This window comes from Psammomys obesus, unplaced genomic scaffold (assembly GCF_907164565.1).
Source record: "Psammomys obesus unplaced genomic scaffold, mPsaObe1.curated_primary_1811, whole genome shotgun sequence".
Taxonomy (NCBI): domain Eukaryota; kingdom Metazoa; phylum Chordata; class Mammalia; order Rodentia; family Muridae; genus Psammomys; species Psammomys obesus.
This window is the reverse complement of record NW_026585895.1, coordinates 7413552-7438886: the sequence shown is the minus strand read 5'-3', so window position 1 is coordinate 7438886 and position 25335 is coordinate 7413552. Positions and strand designations below refer to the sequence as shown.

The 25335-nt window shown below is 42.3% G+C and overlaps 1 protein-coding gene across 6 annotated transcripts in view; it reads right to left on the bottom strand.

The window, feature by feature from the left end:
* The window catches only part of Znf385b (zinc finger protein 385B), a 286071-nt gene that overhangs the window by 56132 nt on the left and 204604 nt on the right, over positions 1–25335 (bottom strand). For 5 of the 6 annotated variants that reach the window (XM_055600670.1, XM_055600671.1, XM_055600673.1 and 2 more), the window contains 2 exons: positions 13058–13096; positions 6363–6473 (listed from right to left, as the gene is read on the bottom strand). In XM_055600670.1, coding sequence (XP_055456645.1) covers positions 6363–6473; positions 13058–13096 — 150 coding nt within the window. The remainder of the gene's footprint in view (positions 1–6362; positions 6474–13057; positions 13097–25335) is intronic. The other variant, XM_055600672.1, reaches the window with a different exon arrangement.

Sequence of the window (25335 nt, the reverse complement as noted above, 5' to 3'; positions counted from 1 at the left end):
GTGGATCTCCTGAGTATTGAAGGTCTACTTTATATAATTTATATGCGTCTCCACAAATGAAACCATAGAGGAGTGGCTGTCTATCCGTAGGCCTATCAGGAGCAAGAGGGTAGATGTGTGTAGACGGTTGGCAGTGGTTAGAGGCATATACATGAGGTAGGGAACAGCTGGAGTATAGCCTCAATGGATGTAGAGAAGTTGGACAGATTCACGTGACAGGACCTTAGGTTTGGGAGAAGCAAATGCTAGGAGATCGATTTTCTATATTGAAGGCAAAGAATCTGCTAAAGGAAAGGAAAACACTATCAATGTTGAGGAAAGTCAGGGAAAGCAGTGTATTTGTTAATCTCCTGTGTCAGAGGAGAGAAAAGGAAAAGGCACTGGGGAAGAGGAAACGAGCAAGTGGAGAAGGAAGGAAGAAACGTAATGGTCTGAAAGAGAACACGAAGAAGAATGAGGGAAGACATGTTTCAGAGGTAAGATGATAGCTTGTGATGTCAACAGCAAGTTGCAGAACCTCGAGAATACGAAATGGGGCCAGAACTCCACAAAACCCTGGCGGCCAGCTGCCTGTACTGGTTTTGCTGAAAGGGACATTTTCAAAGGTTTCCTAGGAAGGGCAGCTGCTGCAGGGACTTGGTACCACAGGACAGCTGGTAGAGGAGGACAGTTGTGTGTGGTAGCCAAGCGATGGACAATCCACCAGCAGCATGTGGGAAGGACCCAGAGCTGTGGCTTTGTAGCCAACCCTGCGACTGAGAAGGATTCTGCTGGGTGGGCCACAGAGATGCCAGAGCCTCTAGCAGACGCAGCAGGAAGGCTTCTTGCATGTTACATGGTGGATGAAGTTTGTTTACAAAAGGCAGGACGGTTTGCACTGTGAGATTTTAACTGCCAAAGAAACCAGGAAGTGGGACTCACACAAGATGGGGCAGAAAGGAGGGTACAGGCAGAAAGCCTGGAGGACGCAATCTGGGCCCAAGGAAGGGAGTAAGACGACACCCCCCCCCCCCACAATGAAGGTGCCAGGCTTACCAAAGTACCAATTGCCTGCTAACTGCCGTCCTGGGAATTGCGGCCGATCTCTGATGACTGCAATTTTCAGAATCTCAGAGGTTTATAGTCAAGAGGAGGAGAGTGAAGTCACCTTCAGCGGTGTTCACACAAACGGCTGCCACCCCACCATTTTATCTTTGAAGCAAACCTTTAGCTTCCTGCCTACCTATAATACTCTGAGGTCAATCAATGAAACGGCATGAGGTCATCTCTACATATTCCCCAGAAAGGAAAACATAAAGCAGAGCAAGGACAGGAAGCTAAATGCAGAGGTACTGGCTAAACCAAAGCCCATACAGAAACCCAGACAGGACAATGTCAATGAACCTCACCAGCCTACAAATGTCAGAAGTAAAATAAAATGAGGAGAATGTGGACTGCGATGGGGTTCAAAGTTAGGATGATATTCAAAACGTAGTGATGCAGGTTTTGTGAGGCAGATGGGTTAGCTCTGTGTTGGTAATGAACTCCCATGGCATTAGCATAATGCTTCATAATTTGGGCTTTCACGATGAATTCCAAATTTTTACAGTCGATTCCTGATCTACAGTCTGCAAAACTCAGATCACTATGCTCTTGTTCCTGTTTCCCTACGAAGCTTGGGGATCCAGGTGGGATGAAGATCCTTTCACAGTGATCTGTTTTCTGACATGATGATAATGATGGCGGTAATGATGTCATCTGTTTTTGAACACTTAAAAAACCCAAGTTTCCCTGCTCTAATCTTATATAAAACTGCATCTGTATTTTCTTGATCCTTTTACTGCTAGCCTCTGAGGAACTGAAATTAATATGCAAATTAAAAATTATTTGTGATCTCTCAACTTCCAACCTAGCCAAAAAAGAGAAAGAATGCTTGCCTCAAGGCTTTTGAAGTGTCTGCTAGCTCATTTCCCTGACGGGGCTCATCTCTGGAGATGGCACTTTGCAGCTAATAGGTAAAGATTCCTACTCAGGCTCTCCAATTTACGACCATCCTACAGTTATAGAGCACTCATTTGTGGATGAGCAAAGGAACATGGAGGCTCATAACAACCTAATTTTGGCTTACCCTAGGTTAGGATTTAAAAAAAAAAAAAACAAAGACGAAAAAGAAGAAAGGAGGAATTGGCACTGCACATATCTGTGCAAAGGTCCAGGACTCTTTTGGAAAGTGTATTATTCCTGGACTGCAGTGCCTGCCTCTGGCAAAGTCAATGGTGTCAATTTGTAAAGGCTCACTTGGGAAATGTTTGTGATTAATGCTCGCTCATTTACATGAGGCTGCATTGTGTAAATAAAGCTGTAGCCTTTCGCTTTCCAACAGTGGAGTTCTACTGAGATGATAAAAGCTGGACAAAGTGGGCTGCGGAGCGCTTAAACTAGGTCGCTCCTGAGTTTTACTGCGCGAGGCCTACCCTGGAATGTTTTATGTGGGTTACAGGGAACCGTGCAGTGCGGTCTGTTTACTGTGCAAATTTGCCTTCCAGATCTTTCAATAAACATATTTTCTACACTGAAGAGTGAAGCCAATTCAGTGTCTGGCTGATTTAGAAATGTTATTAAAGGAAATAAGGGCGAGCATCTTCTTAATTCTTGCATTAAAATGTAAATAGGGTAATTATAAAATAATAAACTTTCTCCCCAATAAAAAATGCTCAGTTAGAAAGCTCAGTTATGCAGATTATGGTACTGCTACTAAACACTGGGAACATGTATGTCACATTTCTGAACTTGCCATCCAGATTTTTGTGGTCTTATTGCCTAGAATCTAAGCGTGACTCAGAAATCTCATTCCTTTCTCTGCTCTCCATGGGGAGCTGGTGGTCAGCTGCTGACGAAGGGGCAGCTGCCCCTGTCCATATCTGTGCACTCAGAGACAAAATGGAGGCTGGTGAGCTCAACCCAAAGGGATGAGAAGTTCTGGACAATAGAGAGAAAAAAACCTCTCACTCCTCCCCTCAAACGTCCCAAGGAACAGATGAGTTTCTGGTTTTCTTGGTTTTGTGTAGTTTGGCTTTTCAAACAAGGTCCTATGTCGTCCGGGCCTCACAGTCACTCCATAGGCAAGGCTGGCCATCAACGCCTGCCTCCTGCCTCAGCCTCCTGGGTTCTGGGATTGCAGGGGCAGGCCAGCACACCTGGCTTCCCAGACACAACAGAAAGCAGAATTCTGAGCTGTCCTATCTGTAAGACAGTTGCGCTTATGTCCTGTTCTGCTGATGGCAATACCATGAAAATTATTTTTAATCACAGAGCTAGACTGGTCCATTTTAGTTCCTATCATAGAGGGGAAAACTAAGGCCAACAGTGTTAGTATCACGTCTCAAGTTCAGAACCAGAACTTAAACCTGTGTTCAAGAACCATTTCTTTATTTAATTTTAAATTTGGAGACAGGGTCTACGCAGCCAGTTTGTCCTGGAACCCACTATGTAGACCACCTCTCCCTCTGCTTCCTAAGCGTGGGATCAGTGGTGTGTGTCCCCATGCGAGGACTCTGACTGAGCAGAAGGCCCAAGATGTTCTAGTTTCGCTGTGTGAAGACAGACCCAGACAGCCGCGTTATGTCATTGGCTGGCGAAAGCTGCTTCCTCCAAACGTCCCACCTCCCACCGTTTTCCAAGAGGGGCTCGACTAACCCATAGAGAAAAGGCGAATGACAGGAAATAGTTCTGTAGGCACAGCTGCAGGCTTAGAGGAGAGGCACCCGGACTTACGCCCTGGTTCTGTTGTGTTCTGACTGTGAAAGTGTATGCAATGCTCACGAGCGGGGCAGAGCCTCCATGCTCACCGACTCGGCACGCCCACACTGCTAATGGGCACTCCGTGAACAGCCCGTGGGTCATGTTCACAGATCTGATGATGTGGCTTTCTCCTGTGTTCACAGGAAAGAGCATAAGCTAAGAGCAACGTGAGTTTACTGCCATGTAGCTGGACTCCAGAAAGGGGATGTGCGTCTTTCTGGGCTAACACCTTTTGACTTCCCTGGTGGAGCTTCTAGAGCTGGTGAACAGCCCTGGCACCTTCCTTTAACTTCAAAGCCATTAGCGAGCAATCAAATTCTTCCTACAGTGAACTGTTAATGACGGTTTCTTCTGCCTTCCGCTTCCCTCTTTAAGGAGCCTTGTGCACTGGCCACACAAGATGGAAGTGGATGAGGGAGGGTGCCACCTTCAACTCTGTCTGCTCACTCACTTCCCCTCTGTGAAGTAATTGCATCTTATTAGGACTGAGGGTTTTTAGGACGTAAGCGTCTTTGTCAACTGTATTTGCAAATAAAAGGGTCAAGGAAGCTCCCCATTCACAGAGCAGCTTCTCAGGAAAGCAGTGTAGTGGGGGAAGCATAGGGCAGGAGGTGGCTCAATGGCGAAGTGTTTGTCCTGAAAGCATGAGGAGGCGAGCATCCGTGTAAGAGCCAGGTGTGGTGGCCATGTGCCGGGGAGCAGAGACAATCAGCTCTCCGGGGCTCATTGGCCGGGTAATCTAGCTGAAAAGATGAACTCTAGATTTAGTGAGAGACCCTGTCACAAGAAAAAGAGGGCGGGGCTGGAGAGATAGCACAGAGGCTAAGAGCACTAGCTGCTCTGCCAGAGGACCTGGGTTCAATTCCCAACACCCGAATGGCAGCTCACAACTGTCTGTAACTCCAGTTCCAGGGGATCTGACACCCTCATCCAGATATACATGCAGGCAGAACACCAAGGCATATGAAATAAAAATCAATCTCAAAATGTTTAAAAAAAAAAAAAAAGAGACTGAGGCAAAATAATACACATGCATGATCACAATAAAAACAAACAAGGCAGGGAAGAGTGTATATTACTCTCTACGTAAGAAAAAGAAAAACATATACTCACATTTAGTTACTGTTCCACAAACAAGCTCTGGAAGGTTATATAAAAAGCAGAAACGTGTTGATGACAATTAGGAGTGGCAAGCGTGGCTTGAGGTGCTGAACTGGATGAGAACTTAAAGAAGATTGATCTAACTTTATGAATAGGCCTGTTTTGCCTGCACGGAAGCAGGTGCACTGTGAGTGCAGTACCAACGGCGGCCAGCAGAGGACGCCAGGTCCCCGGAAACTGGAGTTAGGGATGGTGCTGGGACTGCAACGCAAAGCAAATTAGTACTTTCCATTGCTGAGTCATCTGTCCTGCCCCAAGATGGAGTGAGTTTTCAATATACCTTGATTATTGTAGGTTTTACAGTAAGTAATGAAATCAGGAAGTATAAACCTTCAACATTTACACTCCTATTTTTTTTTTCTTTTTTCGTATGTGAACTCTGAGAAGTAGGTGATTTTTAACAAAATAGAAGATTTGGGTGTTCATTCTGCTGTCTTGACAGGAAGAGCTGGTAGCACAATGACACTGGGTTGTCTAATGAATTAACATCCTGTTTTCTCTTTATTTAGGTGCATTTCAATTCTTCACTGTGGAATTTTATGAGGTTCTAAACATTCATTAGACCTTGGTTGAAATCACACTAAATATAATTGTTCAAATCATGACCAACTTCTCTTCTTTTCCAGTGAGTGAAATTTCATTGCCTTAACTGTGCAGAATTATGAAAATGTCACTTGATGGTATATGTGAAGGATATCTGTTATTTTTCCATTTCTGAAAGCACATTAAATCTGTGGTATACTCTTTGCAAAATGGCTTCTGAGTTCAGAAACTCAGGAAGTTCCACGGCCAGATACGGTACCCAGACTCTGCAGCATAGCTGGTTTTATCTGGCAGTTAAACATTATCAGATTTCTACAGTTATTTATTTTTGCTTTTTATTTTTTTTTTATACACTTCAAAATCTACTTGGATGTTACCATTCTCTTGGTATCCTTTTTGAAGAATGTCCATGTTGGCTCGTTATAATAAAATTTTTCCTACGTTTCTCTGAAATGGAAACATAACTTGTATGATATGTCATGCTTTGGGATATTTACTAAGACTGAACAATGCATGAAATGTGTGAGTTCTTCTCAAAAAAATAACAGTGGTCTTCTTCATTCACTGGATTTTTTCACATTTTCAAGTATCTTTGCAAGCAAATGGAATTGCTGGGATCAAGTATAGAACAGTACAGGTGAGGCGGACTGTGCGGAGAATGTCTCAATTTTTATCATCAACCACTTGCCCTGTTGCTCAGATTTGAAGCACTGAATCTAAGTTGCTTGGAAAATGGACACTCTGGAGCGTGTGGACTACCAGGAGGGACCTGAGCTGAGATGCCGCAGGGCACACAAACATGGAGAGACTTATTTGTATTCACACCAATCAGCATCAGCCCGACACACTTCAGAGAGCAATAAAAAGGCGATACTCACGTCCGAGTTAAAGCGAAGCTGGCAGACATTGCAAGAAATAACTTGTTTCTTCTTGGGGGGAATGGAGGCTCCAAACGTGTGGTTAATGACAGCCTTCTGTACAGGGTCCATCTGAAGAGCAAACGATCGAGAACAGAAAGTCAAAATTATCTTCAAAGAAAAGACAGCACTGTGGGCAAATGAGAGGAGCAGAGTAACTCCTATAAAGGGTTTAACTCTTAGTTCCCAAATGAGGCTATTAGGGAGTCTCACTCATCAGGAACATTCCTGTCTCTGGGAATCAAGAATAAAAACAAAAGCAAAACAAACCTGTTTGAAGCCATAACACAAAAGGACCACAAGAGAATCACTGCCTGCCTCTCACTCTAGTATCGAAAAGGAGGCATGAGAAATGTTAAGGAGCCGTACTGCCCGAAGAACAGAGATCCACGTATTAGGATTACAATTAAGCTGTTAATGTTTTCATCGACGGGAGCGATAATACTCAGGATGGTCTTGAATGACCTCAGTGACAGTTACCACAGATGTATTTAACTTCTTAAGTTTTGATTTACAACAAAGTTGTAAATGTCAGGCTCTTCTTACAGAACAGAAAGTGTGCATCTTTATTTTAAGATAATTTATTAGCTTTCCCGTCATATGGATTGAAAGTCACTGTATCAGAAAGTATATTACAAATGAATGCTCAGGTGCGTGTAAGAGACTGGTTAATATGCAATCCTTGTTTAAATATTAATCAAGCAAGGTTTCAATTTATAGCCTGTGATTCCTTTTGGCTTCCGTATAAAACATACATATTTGGAGAAAATATACAGTAATGAAAGTCTTCAGCCACAGAAAAAGGCCTAGTGCAGAGTCATCACACCTAGAAAAAGAAGCAATTCTATCTGCAGAGCAGATGAAAAGAGACTAAGTGATGATTCTCTTGTGTACCCCAGAAACTAATCCCTCAAGCCACAACATCAGACAACTGGAAGGTCACAAACAATGCAGATGACTAGCGAAGAATTAACCATCAACAGGTGTGACTCAAACAAGGACAGATCAGCTGACACCACCAACCAGGAAATCTCCCTAGCTCGGGGTTTAACTTTGGATAAGCTGATGACATTTGAGAGAGAAGAAATACCATCCCTGATCACGGTTATAAATCAACAAAGTATAAAATTAGCACTTGGGGGAACGTACATACAGCAAGAAAGAAGGCAGAATTATTGATATAGATACCACATACAATAATAGAAGACACACGTGAATACGTATGTATATAAAACACAATGATAATTATAGGAGAAGACGTAATGAGTCTGAGAAGGGATAGGGAGCACTGGACAAGATGGTGAGGACAAAGTTAGAAACCAGACAAACACAGTGTACTCAGATATAAAACTCTCCAAAACTAAAAAAATTAAAATTATTAGAATTAGCCAATTTCTGGTACATGTTTAAGAGCTGGGAGATATGATCGTAAATGAGTCGCCGCTATAGAAACAGATGGCGGTGTAAACGTACGTTTTCTGGGTTGGGAAAAAAGGTCTCACTCACATCCTAACCTAGAGGCTCTTGCATGCTGGGCAAGTGTTATCACTGTCCTACATCCACAGTCCTTGAATTTTATTGCATGAGAATTAGATGAAACAGAACTAAGCTAAAAAAAAAAAAAAAAAAAAGAGTCACTGGTGAGCAAAGCAAATCCTCAAATGCCATGAAAGAAAACATGAGATATTTCTTTTATTTGCAGATGTGTGTATCTAAACACTTCCTGATGGCTCCAATGGACATATTAGCCTACCAATTTGTATTAGGCTTAAAAATAAAGCAGACCAACCTAATTAGCAGTTATTTAAATCCCCAAATATTCAAAGTATCAAAAGAGCCTTTTATCTTGATAGTTTTTATTTTCAGTCTGTGTAAAATACTTTCCATCCAGTAATGTGTGAAACACAACGGATAAAATGATACAGATATCTACCAAACTCTAATTCATGCATGCCGCTTTGCTCATCTTTGCTATACGTCTACACTAATACTTCATCTTTAGCAAGGTGCTTTTAAAATCATAAATAATAATATCCATTAAACCACAGACTGTACATTTTTACCTATGACTAATTAAAAATATATTGAAAATTAACCTTAAAAATAAAAACTGCTCTTTGATCACCTCCCCCTGAGGGGGGAGCAGCCTTACCAGGCCACAGATGATGACAATGCAGCCACTCCTGATGTGATCTGATAGACTAAGATCAGAAGGAAGGAGAAGAGGACCTCCCCTATCAGTAGACTTGGGGAGGGGCATGCGTGAAGAAGGGGGAGGGAGGTTGGGATCGGGAAGGGAGGAGGGAGGGGCTTATGGGGGATACAAAGTGAATAAAGTGTAATTAATAAAAATAAAAAATTAAAAAAAATAAAAACTTCATTGCTTAAAATAAATCATGTGTGCTGGCTTTCCCTATGGTATGACACAGAAGCACACAGAAGCTATAAGCCTAAAATATTCCAGTTTAAAACTTTTATCAAAACAAGATGATTAGGGCTGGATCTAACAATCCTTGAATATAAATGCTCCTCCTAAATTATTTTTCAAAGGACTCCTAATACAATCGTATCTTGCTCAAATCTGACATCTATACCTCATCAGCCTCAAAACATTGCTTCCTATTCTCTGTCCCGAAGGGTAGGTAAATCATGGCTGAACACTGCAAACAAAGAGGCAGAAAAGTTCCCAGCCTCTTACCTCCCAAAGCAGGTTATGGGGCCAAGGGGTCCCTGTAAGACAGTGGTACAGGATTTGGCTACTGGGCTGTGGCAGAGCATGGATTTCTTCACAAAGTCAGTTCAATTGGAACAGCATTTTTGTTTTTGTTTTTGTTTTTGTTTTTGTTTTTTTTTTAATAATTACACTTTATTCACTTTGTATCCCCCCATAAACCCCTCTCTCCTCCCCTCCCAATCACACCTTCCCTCCCTCTTCTCCAAAAATGTCCCTTCCCAAGTCCACTGATAGGGGAGGTCTTCCTCTCCTTCCTTCTGATCCTAGTCTCTCAGATCTCATCAGGAGTGGCTGCATTGTCTTCCTCTGTGGCCTGATAAGGCTGCTCCCCCCTCAGGGGGAGGTGATCAACAAGCAGGCCAATCAGTTCATGTCAGAGACAATCCTTCATCCCATTACTATGGAACCCACTTGGACACTGAACTGCCCTGGGCTACATCTGTGCAGGGGTTCTAGGTTATCACGATGCATGGTCCTTGGTTGGAGTATGAGTCTTAGGAAAGACCCCTGTGCTCAGATTTTTTTGGTTCTGTTGCTCTCCTTGTGGAGCTCCTGTCCTCTATTTCCCACTTCTTTCATAAGATTCCATGCACTCTGCCCCACAGTTGGCCATAAGTCTCAGCATTTGCTTTGATAGTCTGCAGGGCAGAGCCTTTCAGAGACCTTCTATGGCAGGCTCCTAACTTGTTTTCTGTTTTCTTCTTCTTCTGATATCCATTCTCTTTGCCTTTCGGGATGGGGATTGAGCATGCCAGAGTCCTCCCTCTTGATTAGTTTCTTTAGGTGTACAGATTTTAGTAGGTTTATCCTATATTATATGTCTATGTGAGTGAGTATATACCATGTGTGTCTTTCTGCTTCTGGGATAGCTCACTCAGGATGATCTTTTCCAGTTCCCACCATTTACCTGCATATTTCATGATTTCCTTGTCTTTGTTTTTTTTTTTTTTTTTTATTGCTGAGTAATATTCCATTGTGTAAATATACCACAATTTCTGTATCCATTCTTCAGTTGAGGGGCATCTGGATTGTTTCCAGCTTCTAGGCTATTACAAATAAACCTGCTACAAACATGGTTGAGCAAATGGACAAAGATGCCAAAACCATACAATGGAAAAAAAGATAGCATCTTCAACAAATGGTGCTGGTCTAACTGGATGTCTACATGTAGAAAACTGCAAATAGATCCATACTTATCACTCTGCACAAAACTAAAGTCCAAGTGGATCAAAGACCTCAACATAAAACCAGACACATTAAATCAGTTAGAAGAAAAAGTGGGGAAAAGCCTTGAACTCATTGGTACAGGAGAGAACTTCCTGAACAGAACACCAACAGCACAGGCTCAATTAATAAATAAATAAGAGCAACAATTAATAAATGGGACCTCATGAAACTGAAAAGCTTCTGTAAAGCAAAGGACACTGTCATCAAAACAAAATGAATGCCTACAGATTGCGAAAGAATCTTCACCAAATCTCTATCTGACAGAGGGCTAATATCCAGTATATATAAAGAACTAAAGAAGCTGAAAAGCAGCAAACCAAGTAATCCACTTAAAAAATGGGGAACAGAGCTAAACAGAGAATTCTCTGTAGAGGAATATCGAATGGCAGAGAAACACCTAAAGAAATGCTCAACCTCATTAGCCATCAGGGAAATGCAAGCCAAAACGACCCTGAGATTTTACCTTACTTAAGTGACAACACATGCTGGAGAGGTTGTGGAGAAAGGGGCACCCTCCTCCATTGCTGGTGGGAATGTAAACTTGTACAACCACTCTGGAAATCAATCTGGCGCTTCCTCAAGATCCAGCTATACCACTCCTGGAGCAGCAGTTTTAACAGCGTTCTTGTTCCCTGCTGCCTTCAATGGAGCTGCTTGCAGCTCGCCATGTCACAATCTTGCCCCTATGTCTCTCCCTTAGAAAGATGCTCTATTTTCTACTGAAAATGATTCATTTCCTTATATGAATTCTCAGAGAACACCCATGTTTTCCTCTTGTTACATCCCTTTTAACTTTCACTTAGATGTCTATTTTGAGGGTAAATCCTGAGTGCCGGTCAGGATTGAGAGACACCAGGAGGTTAGTGGAGCACACCTCTGGGTGTGTCTGCAAGCCTGTTCCGGGGAGGATCAGCAGGGAGGATCCATCTGAAGGGAGGAAAGCCTGTGTTCTTCTCTCTGCCCTTGATGATTCAGCTGCTCAGGTCGTCACACCATCCCTGGCGTAACAGACTGAAACCCAGGGGAATCTCTCTTCCTATGGCTTGGACAGGAAGTGCCCCACAGGGGCTCTATGGCAGATGGATCATTCCCTGGTGGTGTTAAGAAGACAGACAGGTGAACCTGGGGGAGGTTGGGCCTACTCGGAGGAAGCAGACCGCTGGGCACACGCTGCTGAAGGCTGTACCTGGCTCCTGCTCCCTCCCTCACAGCCTGCTTCCTATCTGCCTGGACAACACCACAGTGTTCTGCCTCATCACAGGACCAGAATAAACACAGCCTGTTGAAAAAAACAAAAGCAAAAAACCTCTGAAACTGTGATCTAGATAAAGTTGCATTTTTTAAAACTTGTGTTTCCTTTTGTATTTTGGATAAAAAGATGAAAAATGGCAATACATCCTCCTCCCCTGTTTCCTCCAGTATTTGTCTCAGCAACAGAGAGTCTAAAACAGCTATAATTACAGTTTTTAATTCAGATGTTATTTGTCGGACATGATTTAATGAAAATGAAACTCTAAAAGGGGGTATAGATGCTCCAGTTGCCAGTCTGAGCATCATAAAACAAGGTCTTCAGATTTTTAAAAGAGTAGAAGGTGATAATATTCTGAAGTTTTGCTTTATGTCTTCTGGCAATATTCTAAGGAGTTAGGTGAGAATAATTGCCACCAGATAGACTTTTTGTTTGCCTGCTTGTTTGTGTTACTCGTGGGACGGCCCTTGCATAGTTAGAATGCGCTATGTTGAGGAAATCGACGGTTGTGGTGAGGCTGCTTCCTCTGGGTTGCCTGTGATTGACAGCACACCGAATCAGAGCTGCTGCGATCCCTATCGGAGGGAGGGAGAGCCAACAGGGCTCGTGAGGCTTATGGGGCTTGGGCCTCCATGCTGTCCTGCCTGAGGTTTCTCCCTCCCATGAGGTTACATAAGGAATAAGCAGTAGCCTACAGGGGCTGCATTGATTGTGACGTTACGTGCAAGCAGCCCAGGCGCCTCGTCAGCAGTGCAGTTTATATGAGCTGTCCGTGCTTCAGGAAGGACTTCCTCAGTGGCCTAGATGCCTGTATGTTGCCTACCAGACTTCCTGGTAGTCTGGCTAACCTTTGAGTCATGCACACTCCTGTAAATAACCCCAATATACTCATTGACAGAACTGGGACAATACACTTGGACAGAATCTATTCCTCTGCAACTGGGCTGAGGGGGTGTTTCCATCTCCTAAAGTTACACAACAGTGATGATTCTTCTGTCATTCATACAGTAATCTCCAGAATAAATTACGGATCCTAGATTAGTAAAGACAGTCTCATGAAGACCTATAATATCAAATAGTTTAATTCACCAAATGAAAAATTATATGTATGTATATAATAATGATTTCATATATAGACTATTAAGGTAAATTATTGGAAGAAATGCAATTACACACCAAAGCAATATTTTAAAAGGTTTAATTGGCAGTTCATAGGTACTTAGTTGTTAAAAATGGATGCTTTCAACAATTGTTAGAAGAAAGATGTGAATTTTAAGTAACCAAATGCTTGTTACTTGGTTAGACCATTTAGCTCATGTTATTTCCATATACACAGAAAAGGCTGTGGATAGGGAAAATTATGATTCATTGGGAAATGATCATAAGGGGAAAAAAAGAAATAGATCAAATCCCTGCTACGTAGCTCCGGCTACCAGAGTCCCTTACCTGGCAGAATTTATTGGTCCCATATAAGCCTCTTCTTTTCTAAAAAAAGTAAAAGTTAGAAGTAATCACCTGGTGCTTTGAGAAGAGCGTGCATGTTCACACTATTTACATGTTTTAGAAGCTCCCTTCCCTACTCATGTTCATGAAGAACCCCGAAATGCTCACTAATTACAGCGCAGCAAGACTGAGCACTTCGTAGTGTTTCTAATGAAGACTGCACAGAAATGAAGATCAAACCCATCAGTGCAATTAAATGCTAGGAAATAAAGACGGAAGACGGGGTCGTATCTGTGATCAGGAATCGGGGAGACTAGAGGCCCCAGATGGGTGAACTGACTATTGACTGTGGTGCCATAAGATGAACCAATGAAGCTGGCCTGCTCACCTCACCTATTACATTTTCAACATCAAAATGAGAACTGACACCTCTTTGGCATATTTTTGAAGATCACAAGGCCCACAAACCTGCATGAATATGTTTTTTTTTTTTTTTTTAAAAAAAAAAAAAAACATTGCTTGCCCTGAGGTTAGCAAAAAGTAATCTGCAGCTTCACAGTGTAAGCAATCACATGGAAACAGGTGGCTACGGAGAAACTCAGACACGGCAAAGTATCACTGATGCCTTCTGCTAAGGATGGGCGAGTCTCCGGGCTGTGTGATCAAATGTTGGATCGTAGTTTAGACACTAGATTATTTTCTAGATGGGACCTCAACAGAATTAGAAGTTTGCTCGGCTATCCCAGTACTTTTCAAGAACGAGGCTGCTTCTGATGCCTTTAAACAATTTAGCTACGAAGGAAGGCTGAGACTAGGAAGAACCAGGCGCCACCCTATTAAGTGGGGATATTATTCGAGAATTATAGAGGACTTTCTTGTATCCGTGTTGTTCTTAAGGCAACTTTAAACCAATCATCTCTTCATACTACTGTCCTTAAAACCAGTTGCTAATCGCGGATTATCTGCACAATTCAGTAAGTCCATTGCTTTTAGTATTTTTTTATATTTAAAAATCATCTACCTTCCCCCCCCCCCTTACACAAAACATTTCTGGAATCTTATTCTAGTTGAGAGAATGTCTGCACGGGGAAATGAGTCAAAGATGAGAGACAACATAGTTTTAAAGTTGAAATATGAGACACCATAAACTAATTAATTGGAATCTGGAGGATGAAAGTCACTATTAAGTAAAAGAAGAAGATATGGGAAAAAAAGAAAGGAAAGAAGGAAGGAGAGAAAGAAACAAACAAAGTAGAAACAGTCTGTTTCCTAGTGTCCTTCCAACTTTGGGCTCCACTCTCCCTCTCTGGTCTTACACTCAGGTATCCAGGAGCCTCCTCTCAGTGTGTGACTTTGCTGTTATCCTGTGTGCATATTTGCTTTGTCAGTCCCTTCCCTAGGTGTGTCATAACCCTAATAAACAACATCAGAAGAGCTGATTGGACTCTCTCAGCCTTAGTCTAGGCACATGGAGGAGTGAGCTCACAGCAGGTGAAGGGAACCACTTATAATCTTCCCCACACAGAAGAAGAATCCCAGACTCTGAGACATTCCGTCGCTGTTCACCCTTATGCTCGCGGTACTGAATTCTGGCTTCAGGCTTAGCTGGGGTCTCTCTCCACACTGACTCTAGTTAGGGACACTGCGGACCATGTACCTCACTGGCACAGGATGGAGGAGTCTTGAGTTTCTAGAATCCAGAACTGGCTCTTCTCTTTTTGATTCTATCTGCTCTTGATATACTCTCCCCTTTTTATGGAGTAATTTTTGGAAAACCATATCAAATTGGAGTGTTTCTGCCCTCTTTCCTAATCATAGCTGTCCAAACTGCACGCAGACAAACGCTTTGAAAACACGAGATTACTGGTTAGCAAGAGGTAGGCATCTTCGGCGCCTGTCTTCCCTTTATTGCGGCAAAGAGAGCTTCAGTTACTAACCCCTTTGGTTTAGGACCTTCTGAAAGTTTGGCTAAGCATCAGCCTTTTAACTGCAACATCATCAAATTACCGTAGCACACGAAGACTGACCATTCTTTTTCATCCCTTTCTTTTTCAATCTCAGACTTCGGGGAAAATATGTGACAAAAGATTCTCGTTACACTTCAAATGTTCATAAAATGACTCATTGAAAAGTGACGGCTGCGTTATTGAAGAGCAGTCTCTACAGTCACTTTAAAACAGAGGGATGAAGGTACAAAGGAGGCTTCTTGGGAACAAGTGTTTCAACGGGGAAGAAAGAGGGGCTGAGAGAGGGTAATGGGTGAAAATAACTAAAATTTAGCATCTAAGGTATGAAATTATTGAGAAAGAAGTAAATAGATACATTTAGAAAGGTTGACCTCCGGCACTCAGTTCTGTGTTGACCGGGGTTCTGAGAGCCAACAAGCACAATTCCATTGACAAGGAGGCTTGGTGTAAAGAAAGACATTCTTGATCTATTTGGAGAAAAACATTTCGCAAAGACGATCAGTCTGCATTTTCCGGTAGTTTTTCTAGAATCCCATTTTGGCAAATCAAAAGAAACATACAGAATGTCCTTAAATTAATCTGTTTTTAAGTTTTAGGATTCCTAAAGGTTGAAAGTTTATTTTATTTTAATAATAAAATAAAATAGAGTGAGATAAAACAAAAATAGGTTGGAGTTGACAAGCCCAACAAACAGATGGAAAAGGGTCCAAGAGAAGGCCAAAAATCAGAAGCCCCCTCAGTCATCCTCAGGGATCCCGTTAAATGCGCGGAACTCGAAGCTAAGTCGACAGGCAGAGGAGCCGTCAGACCGCTGCATGCTGCTTCAGTCTTTGTGAGCTCCTTTGAGCTTTTGTCATATTGATTGGCCTTGTTTCCTTCATGTCCTCCATCCTTTCCGACTCTTAAACTCTTTGCACTTCCTCCTCTGCAGGTTTCCCTGAGCACTAAAGGGAGGGATGTGATGGAGACATCCCTTTTAGGGCTGAGTGTGCCAAGGCCTCTCACTCTCTCCATAATGTCTGTGTTATGGGTATCTGTATTTGGTCCCACCTGTTGGTGGAGGAAACATCTCTGATGATGGCTGGGCAAGGTGCTGATCTAAGCACACACACACACACACACACACACACACACACACACACACGACATATATATATAACATATCTCATATACATGTTATATATATCAGGATGTCATTAGGAGTCATTTATTTCTCTCTCCTTCCTCTTTCTTTCCTACCCCCTTATTTATTTATTTGTTTGTTTGTTTACCAGGTTCTCTCTCTGTAGCCCAGGCTAACCCTGAACTCAGTGTGCAGCCCAGATTAGCCTTAAACTCATGACAATCCCCTGACCTTAACCTTCCAGGTGCTGCATTATATGTGTGAGTCTCCACGCCCGGCTTGACGGACCATTTTTTAAGCTGTCTGGAGTAGAAAGAATAATTTTTAAACCACACTTTCAGGCAGTTTCGTTGTTCTTTTGCTGGTGGGAATTGCCACACAGCCAGCCATGTGCCTCTTGCTGACATGGAAGGCCTACTCTGACAGCAGATACTTGTATGTAGCAAATTACACATAGATAAAAGGTTCTTGGGGCTGGAGAGATGGCTCAGCAGTTAAGAGCACTGGCTGCTCTTCTAGAGGACCCAGGTTCAATTCTCAGCACCCATAAGGCAATTCACAATTATCTGTAACTCTAGTTCCAGGGGATTTGACACCTACACACATACAAACAGGAAGGCAAAACACCAATGCTCGTAAAATAAAATCTAAAAATCATTAAAAAATTAACAACAACAAATGAAAAGGTTCTCTTTTCCTGGCTGCCCACATATTTGGTGACCTCCCATGCTACAAATGATCGGGAGAAATGAGTCAAAGTTGAATTCATGCTGCAGCATAATTCCAAACGCCCTATCAGTGAGCCTTCACGGGGTCCAGTTTAAACAAAGAGAGAGTGAACTTTTTCCTGCGTGGATAGCTGCCACTTACTCTCATCCTCAGCAGTCCCTCGGACAGTGCCGATCCTGTCCCAGTGTGAGATGAAGAACTACAGAACCGAGATGAGTTCTCAGGGTAATAACGTGCATGCCAAGAGGTCTGATTAGTTGATTGGATGAATTAAGAAACAGACCAAACTCAACCCTGACCACAGCTGCTGCTCTAGGGGAGGGGACGCATTAGGTGAGGAGCTGGCTCCAGGGCAAACATGTGTCTTTCCTTGCTTCCATCCTTAACTGGGAAATGTTGAGATGGGACTAAAATTACTAGGAAAGAAAGTATTTTTCCAATCAGGATACAAAGAACATTCTAGAAAGGTTTTCATTTTACTCTCAATGTTCTATAATTAAAGTAATTTCTGGTCAAATTATAAACACAGAGATTTGTCCTCATCTGCAAAGACACTGTAAGGACACTTCCTATCACACTGCCACGTAGGCTTTTGAAAAAAAAATGAGAAAAATTAGAGAATTTGTAAAGGAGATGAAACTTACTTGGGACCATCGAATAAACAAATGAGAATTTACCTCTGTTGCAAAATTTAATAGCTCCACGTGAGAAATAAAATAGTGGGAAGTAAGGTTAATATTTTCTTATCCCCAGAGAAGCCAGTTCCTTCAAATTATTCTGTTTTATTTTTCTCAATAAAATATATGAACATTTTAAAAATGCATGGTTGACAATAAACTGTAAGATGCAAATACAAATACCTACGATGCTGTTACAGTTCGCTGTTCAGAGTGATAACAGCAAGGATTGCTCTCATCAGGAGAACGCAAAATAAACACACTGTCACCTGCGTTGTCTAGTATTGGGTCTCCTTGGGATGAAATAAAGCAACAAAAAATTATCATTTCAGGAACTCAGACTAAAGAATCTTTTCATTTGAGGGCAGGTTATGAGAGTGATTGTTCTATAACACGTTTTAATGCTTGGAAGACGGGCTAGACATAAGATAATCATCAAAACTGGATTTTCTTCTCTGCCTTGCCGTCTCTCTGGTGTGTGTGTGTGTGTGTGTGTCTGTGTGCGTGTGTGTGAGAATGTGTGTGTGTGATTGTGCACACGTGCCTCTGTCTGCGTGCATATCTGTGTGCATGTGCATGTGTCTGTGTGTGTGTGTGTGTGTGTGTGTGTGTGCGTGTGCGCGCGTGTGCAGAATAACATTAAGTGCTGCACTCTATCGTGACCTCCTTTACTTCCGAACAGGCTTATTTACTGAATCAGCCTCTTGGTTATCACTAGTCTGGCTGGCCACTGAGCTCCCAAGATTCCCCTGTCTCCAGTCCCAAATGCTGGGGTCACACAAGCATCTATTCCTGGTTCTCTATGTGGGTGCGGGGATTCACAAATCACTCAGGCCCTTGTGCCTGCACAGCAGGGATTCCTGCTCACTGAGCCCAAAGGAAGTTGGGTTTTTTTCTTTAAAAAAATCACCACTTGAAAACAACTCCCAAATATATCTATTACATTTCTAAAACAGACAATTCAACACCCCAAAATAAGTTTGAGAAGTATTATTTAAAAATATAATTCCTTGTTATTTTAAGGGTGGAAAACTTGCATGTATGCCATCTGATTCTATGCCCTGACACCAACAGATGTGGTTTTTAAGTGTGAGGTCTCCAAATTCCAATAATTGAGGCCTTGATCACCTGCTTTGTGTACGAGGGCTAAGACAATACCGCCAGAGCCTTCTGAAAGACCATGGAGGTGATGATCATTCCTGATTTAAAAATCAATACACCTCTGGACCAGCAAAACAAATTAAATGACATCCTTTCAGAAACACCCTGCCTAAACAAGTTGGAATGTTGCTCAGGAACTCAACGTGTACAGCACAATGCTGGGGGAGATCAGGTCTGTGCTGCAGAGGAAAAAAAAAAGAGAGGAGACAAAAAGGAAACTCCTCTGGGCAGAAAGAAGAGGAAAGGCAGGGGGCCTGTTTGAAGGATTCCTAATTCTGCAAAACTGAAGTATGTTTCCTCGTACATGGCCAATGACATGCAGCTTGCCCTCCCACTAAGGACGTGATAACAGAGATGTTTCTCCACACAGGGCAACAGATCTGGAGTTTTCAGTCCTAAGGACAGCCTTAGCTTTCCCGAGCCACGTCTTGTGTGGTGGTAAAGTCTCCAGAACTATCCACATTACTGGGTAGGCTCCTGTGGCCTAGAAGTGTGGCCTAGAACTTGCTTTTTATGGTCCAGGCTGACCTTAAACTTAGAGAGATTCTGCCTTCGCCCAGTAAGCACATTGTTAGGACTAAAGACAAGTGCTACCATGCCTGGCATGCTTCCTTCTTTAAATTTGCTTTGAGTCCCAGAATTTTCCCATCTGAACAGAATCCTAACTGGAAATTCAATACGATAACATACTGAAAAACAAATGGTAGCTCAAGTAGGTAGACCAGACTCTATGCAAACCAGTGTGATTTTAGTATAACCTTCTTAACTTGAAAAAGAGGAAAGACATTGACAAGTTAGTGGCCTAGGCAAGCCTCTCTATCTAAAAGCAGATCTGCAATAAGTTGCCAGATTGAGCAAACAAGAATCTAAGATGGCCAGTTAAATTTTATGGTTTTTTTTTTTAATTCACTCTTTCTTTTTGGTGAATTTTAGAGTAACATCAAAACCAAAATGGCAGTATAACAACAAACCAAGAGTTATGGGGAGAGCAAGAAGCCAAAGAGGGGGACGACCAGAGACTACGTATGACCTCCAGCACCGTCTTTCCTGTGACCCTCTCCAACAAGACCCTCCACATTCTAAAGTTGCAAGGACCTCACTCAGTTGAGGCCCAAGCATTGGACACTCAAGGCTGTGGTGGACAGCTCATGTTCAAACTCTACCAGCAGTTTACCAGAAAGCCATGTTAATGGAGTGCCCTGTGCATTAACTCTGATCTCTCCTGCTCCTTTCTGTGACTGTAGACGCGGGAGGCATGCTCTCAGAACAGTGTCCTGCTGCTCCTTGCATGCTCGCCTTGCCCAAACTTAAGTTTTTTAGGATTTTAATTGCCAAGTAGTCCCTGAGTGGCTTTATGGACTATCAAGATTAATTTTTATGTGTTTTCCTATTCCTATTGTTCCTTTGTTGTGTATGCATGCACTTCTCAGCTTTTCTCAGTAGAAAACATTTCTGGTTCAAGTTTGTTTTTCCATTCATGTTATAAAAATATACAATAGTTGTAAAAGGAAATAAAGAGCTGTAATAAAATGCCTCACTCTGCTCGCAACAGTGATAATTGCTTTATTGACTAAAACTCTGTTAATTGTACAGCTTGACATTCAAAACTTGTTCATTTGACTTGAAATTATTTTCCATGAATGCAAAGAGGCAAGGAGTTCAATCCAAAAGTACTTTTAAAGAGAACCATCCTCGTTTTCCTTTAAATTTGTAAGAGAATGTGATTATATCCAAACTTAGTTTAGAAATACACAAAGTCTTCTTTCTAAATAGAACCAACACATAATAGGGGAGAATGTATATACATAAATATATATATATATATGTGTGTATATACATATATATACATATACATGTGTATATATATATAGTGCACAACATCACCAAATTTTAAAACCCATCCAGTTTGCTTACATAGATAGGGCATCAATATTTTCTAATCAAGAAATAGAGAGGAACTCGAAGTTGGCTCAGTGAATGCTGAGCTCAGATCCCTAGCAGCTGTGGAAAATAACCATGCACGGTGTAACTGGCCTACGACCATGGCACTGGAGCAGGGGCAAACAGGCAGACTGGAGGAGCTTGCTGGCTACCTAGTCTAGCTAACTGATGAACCCTGGCTTCAGTCTGAGACCCTGTCTCAAAGATACCCAGCTTCCACACGTTCATGAACGGTGCACACGCCTGCTCCTACTACGCACGAACAATGAGAGAAGCAAAGGAAACAGCACAGTGAGTTGTCAGGAAACACAGCAAGTGTCTCTCTGTAACACCTTAGAGATTTATCTTTCTGGATGGGCCACGGTGGCACATGACTGTAATCCCAACACTTGGATGGCGGAGCAAGGGTGATTGCCGTGAGTTCAAGGCCAGCCTGGGCTACACAGCCAAGAAAATGAAACAAAATAAAAACAAAAGTTTACCGTTTTAAGCAAAAGGGTATTTAGGAAGATTTCAGGAGTGATGGTAAAGCAGTTTTCCATTTTCTGAAATTAGTTCTTTCAGGATGCTTGGTCCTTCAGTCTTCATGACATCATCTGAAAGTTTATTGACCACTATGCCTCTCCTGTCATGTCTAACATTTTTACTGAAATTGGACAAATGCCTCTCTCTCATAACACAAGTCACTTCATTTAAAATATTTTGTATAATTATTCGGGCATCACCAAATACCCGCCAGACAGCAGAATCACCCACAATGGCGATGACTGTCAGTTATCAAAATACTTCAGTTTGCCCCACCCTCCTCAAGCTGGGGTTAAAAGCTATCCTCTGGGAATCAATCATGCTCTCAGCAGAGAAGAATATTGCAGAGACGTGGAAGCTGAAATGGAGACTATAATCTTTTGTGATTACCCTTGAGGCTGAAGTGAACGCCAAAAGGAAAGCCTATGAATTGCTGATAATTTCCTGTGATGACCCACTCCCAGGAAATTCTGATATTACTCCTGCACCGTAACAAAGGGCTGTTCCCCAGACATGCAGCTTCAAAGAGCTCCACGTCTGCGGGTCACAAAGCTGCTCATCCATTACAGGGACCAGGCCTGGGAGATGGCAGCGCTCTTCGAAGACAATGTGGGGCCTGATTGCATGGAGGCCGATCAGCTGTGTGCTACATGCCGCTTTTCTAAAAAGTCCTTCTCTGCAATAGCTGATTTAAAGAATGTATCAGTTTTAACTTACAAAAGTCCAAAGACCGATGCAGTTTTTCTGCTGATCCTGCCTGGCTATGGCTAAAAACTTATCCCCCTGAGTAAAATTTTATTTAAGGTGATATTTTTATTATGAGAAAAAAACTATTGTTTTTCACATATACTTACCTTAAAAGTCCATCTAATACTTAGGGTGGAACCTAGCAAGTCGCAATTACTCAAAGTTTAGGTAGTGTGACTTAAATTCAGGAAAACAAAAGTATATGGAGAAGGGACGTAACAGTGGGAAATGTGTAAGTTACACATGGAAAGCTGCGGGAATTCTTGGAATATATGTTCATTATTAGTATGTGAAGGATAACTTTGTAAGCTGACTGTTAGGACTGCGTAAATCGCTTCTTAAGTGGCCATTGACCTAGTTGTGGCTTCACTAGTGAATAATGTGGACCAAAGGTTCCAAAAGTATCTTTAAATTCTTACAGAAAACAGCATTGTCTTAGGGCTCAATGACAGCCTCATGGGTGCACAACTCTCAGCTTCCCAAGTAACCTTAGAGAAAAACAGAGTCCTGACCTCCACCAAGTAGACCCTCTTCTTAGCCTTTCTTGAATTTGTTGTGACCATCTTTAGTGCTTGGAGGAAGTCAGGTGATTCTGGTGTGTGATGGCATAGTCTGTCATTTCTCATTCAACTGGAACAAACCGAACACACACCGAAACAGGTACAAACATTTTAAACTAGGGTACTCATCTCATAAGCTCAAGTTCTTGGCCACATGCATAATCTTGGTATCTATGTTATTAGGGTTTCTTTAATGTGCAAAGCCAGTTCCAGTGATGCACATTATTTATTTATGGCAGTTAAAAGGGATCAAAGGGACTGAAATATTAATATAAGTTACTATTATTTGTAAGAATAGTGCCTTGCTATGTTGAGTCCTTTTGCAAACATCCTATACGTAAAAGTATTTTAAATGATTAAAAATATTATTGTGATGTTTCACAACATTTTCCTCCAGTACCAAAGAAAAACCAAATAAACTCTAGAAAGTTTCTAAATATTCAACCATCCTCAGTTCTCTGTGAAGATAATAAACTCAAACTTTTATTATATAAGTATTAGGATTATAGGTATTGAGGTGGAGGCAGCGGCACAAAATGACCTTCTCAAGATCACTCCCACACTCTGCTTGGAAATAAACAGCGCCCTCTCCCTCTTTGCTCCCACGGGGACCCTGGTTTCCAGGCCAGCATGACCTGACGTCATGCCTTCCTATGGAGCTAGTCATGCAGAGTCATTCCTTAGATTAAAGAGGATCTTCTTGATGGCTTCCGCAAGAGGTAGAATATAATGAATTTTGTGACTAATTAAACTTGTAAAGGGCACACACCTCCCAATTTAGATGGTAAGTGCTTCAAAGTGTCCCTCCTGACAGCAGAGATGGTTTGTCACTTCCGTGTCTGATCGCTTCCTTTGGAGGGAAGGAGAGTTTGTGAGTCTGATCACAGTGCAGTCACAAGGAGCCATCTCGAGTGACAGCAGCATGGTGTCCGCTTATGAGAAGAGAGGGAACTAGATCCAGACACGTTCTCAACGAGGAGAGTTCTTTGCTAGCACAGGCCTGGGAGAGAGATAGACGCTCCATGCCACTGCGCCTCTCGGAGCTTCAGCTGGCTCTAGGAACTATGCTCACTAGAGAGCAGGTTGAGACTCACAAGATAAACCCGTCCTCGAGGCACAGGGCGTGCGAAGGGGGGTTCTCAGCTCGACTTTGGAGGGTTTGTTAGGCACTGAAAATAGCACCCCACATGAAGAAGCTGTGAGAAGTGTCCCCACTTCAATTTGGGTCAGGTGACTGTGGGGGCCAGCCCTCGCTTGCTTCTCATTATTTTTATTCTTTTTAGGGCTAGCCCGCTCTACTGGAAGAAACAGAGACAGTCAGTTATATCCTTCATCCTTCTGATCCACAGAGTCCTCAACAATGACAAGGAAAACCTATTTCATACATGAACACATTAAAATAATTAGCTGTTAGATATCCTCAAAACATGCTAACGCCCTGTGATTCCGGGCTCCACGGGAACAAGGTATCATTCATAAAGCTTAAGCTGTTTATCGTTCCATTTCAAGCATCCCAACCTAAAAAGGGAAGTTATAAAAAACTGAAGTGAAAGCTCAATTTGTGAGAACGTCTTTTTCCCAAGATTCCTACTAAGCTTGCAGATGTGTTTTAACTTCACAGATTGCCAAATAGCACTCCAATTCATCTTTAGCACCCTCAGTGCAACCATAAAAGCAAAGAGACTGGAATATTCCACAGCGTGCTGCTCATCTGCAAAGAGACTCAATGCTTAATTCTGAGCACAAGAGTCTAGAAAGAGGACAAGACAGAAAAAGAAGAAGGAAGAAAAAACGTGTTACTGGAGGGGTGCTTTTGGGGGTACCACCACCAATCACTGAGCATCTGACTTAGAAGTGAGGTCCCTCTTCTAGGCTGTAGAGAATGTTTTACGTATTAATATTTCCCAGCTTTCTTCCTGAGTGTTCCCACTTTATCACCGGCGCACAAAGGCTTGGTGGCTGAGACAAGCTACGTACAGGCTTGTGCTATGGCTGTAACTGGCCACTTTCTAATTGGATTTAAGGCCTGCTCCACAGGAAGAAACCCACGCCTGATACTATAAATCTCACCAAGAACCTGGGAATTGGAACACAGCCCACTACTATTTTTTCTGCTAAATGGACATAGTAACTGCTCTCTGAAACTGGATTTCTACACCCACAGATCAGAGAACCTCTCAGACTTCATCTGAGAAGTTCTTAGAGCAATGGACCATGCTTCATGTGGAGACTCACAACAGGTCAAAGGTCAGGGAATAAGTGTCTATGGAGTGCCCAGCCACAAGCAGGACATTCATATCAAACTTTCTCCCTTGCTCTCACCCTACTGCCTGCCACAAAGCTCAGGGACCACTGCAGAAGAACGGGTAGAAAGACTGTAAGAGCTAAGGGTGGGAAGGACAGAGTGAAACTGTGTCTTCTGGCTGTAACAGGACCTTTGTACTCAGGGACCCACAGCAGCTGTGGTTGTCTACATGTGATGAGTACAAGATCAAGCCATCGACATTTCAGCATGGATGAGGAAGGGGTTGGGGAATCCCCACCCCTAACTGAGGTGCTACACACAACTGATGACATCTAGGGGGAAAAGCAGCAATATGGTACACTGACCATATTCCAGTGGATGGCCCCACATCCTCAATTATATGAGCGGCACAAATTGAACTTGATAATTATATATCATATATATATATATATATATATATATATATATATATATATATATATGTATGTATGTATATATACCACAAGCTTAGGAGTGGAGATGGATATGGAAAGAGCTAGGGAGAGGAGCAGGGCAAATATGACCAAAATACATTGTAATAAAGTTCTCAAATTAATAAAAATATTT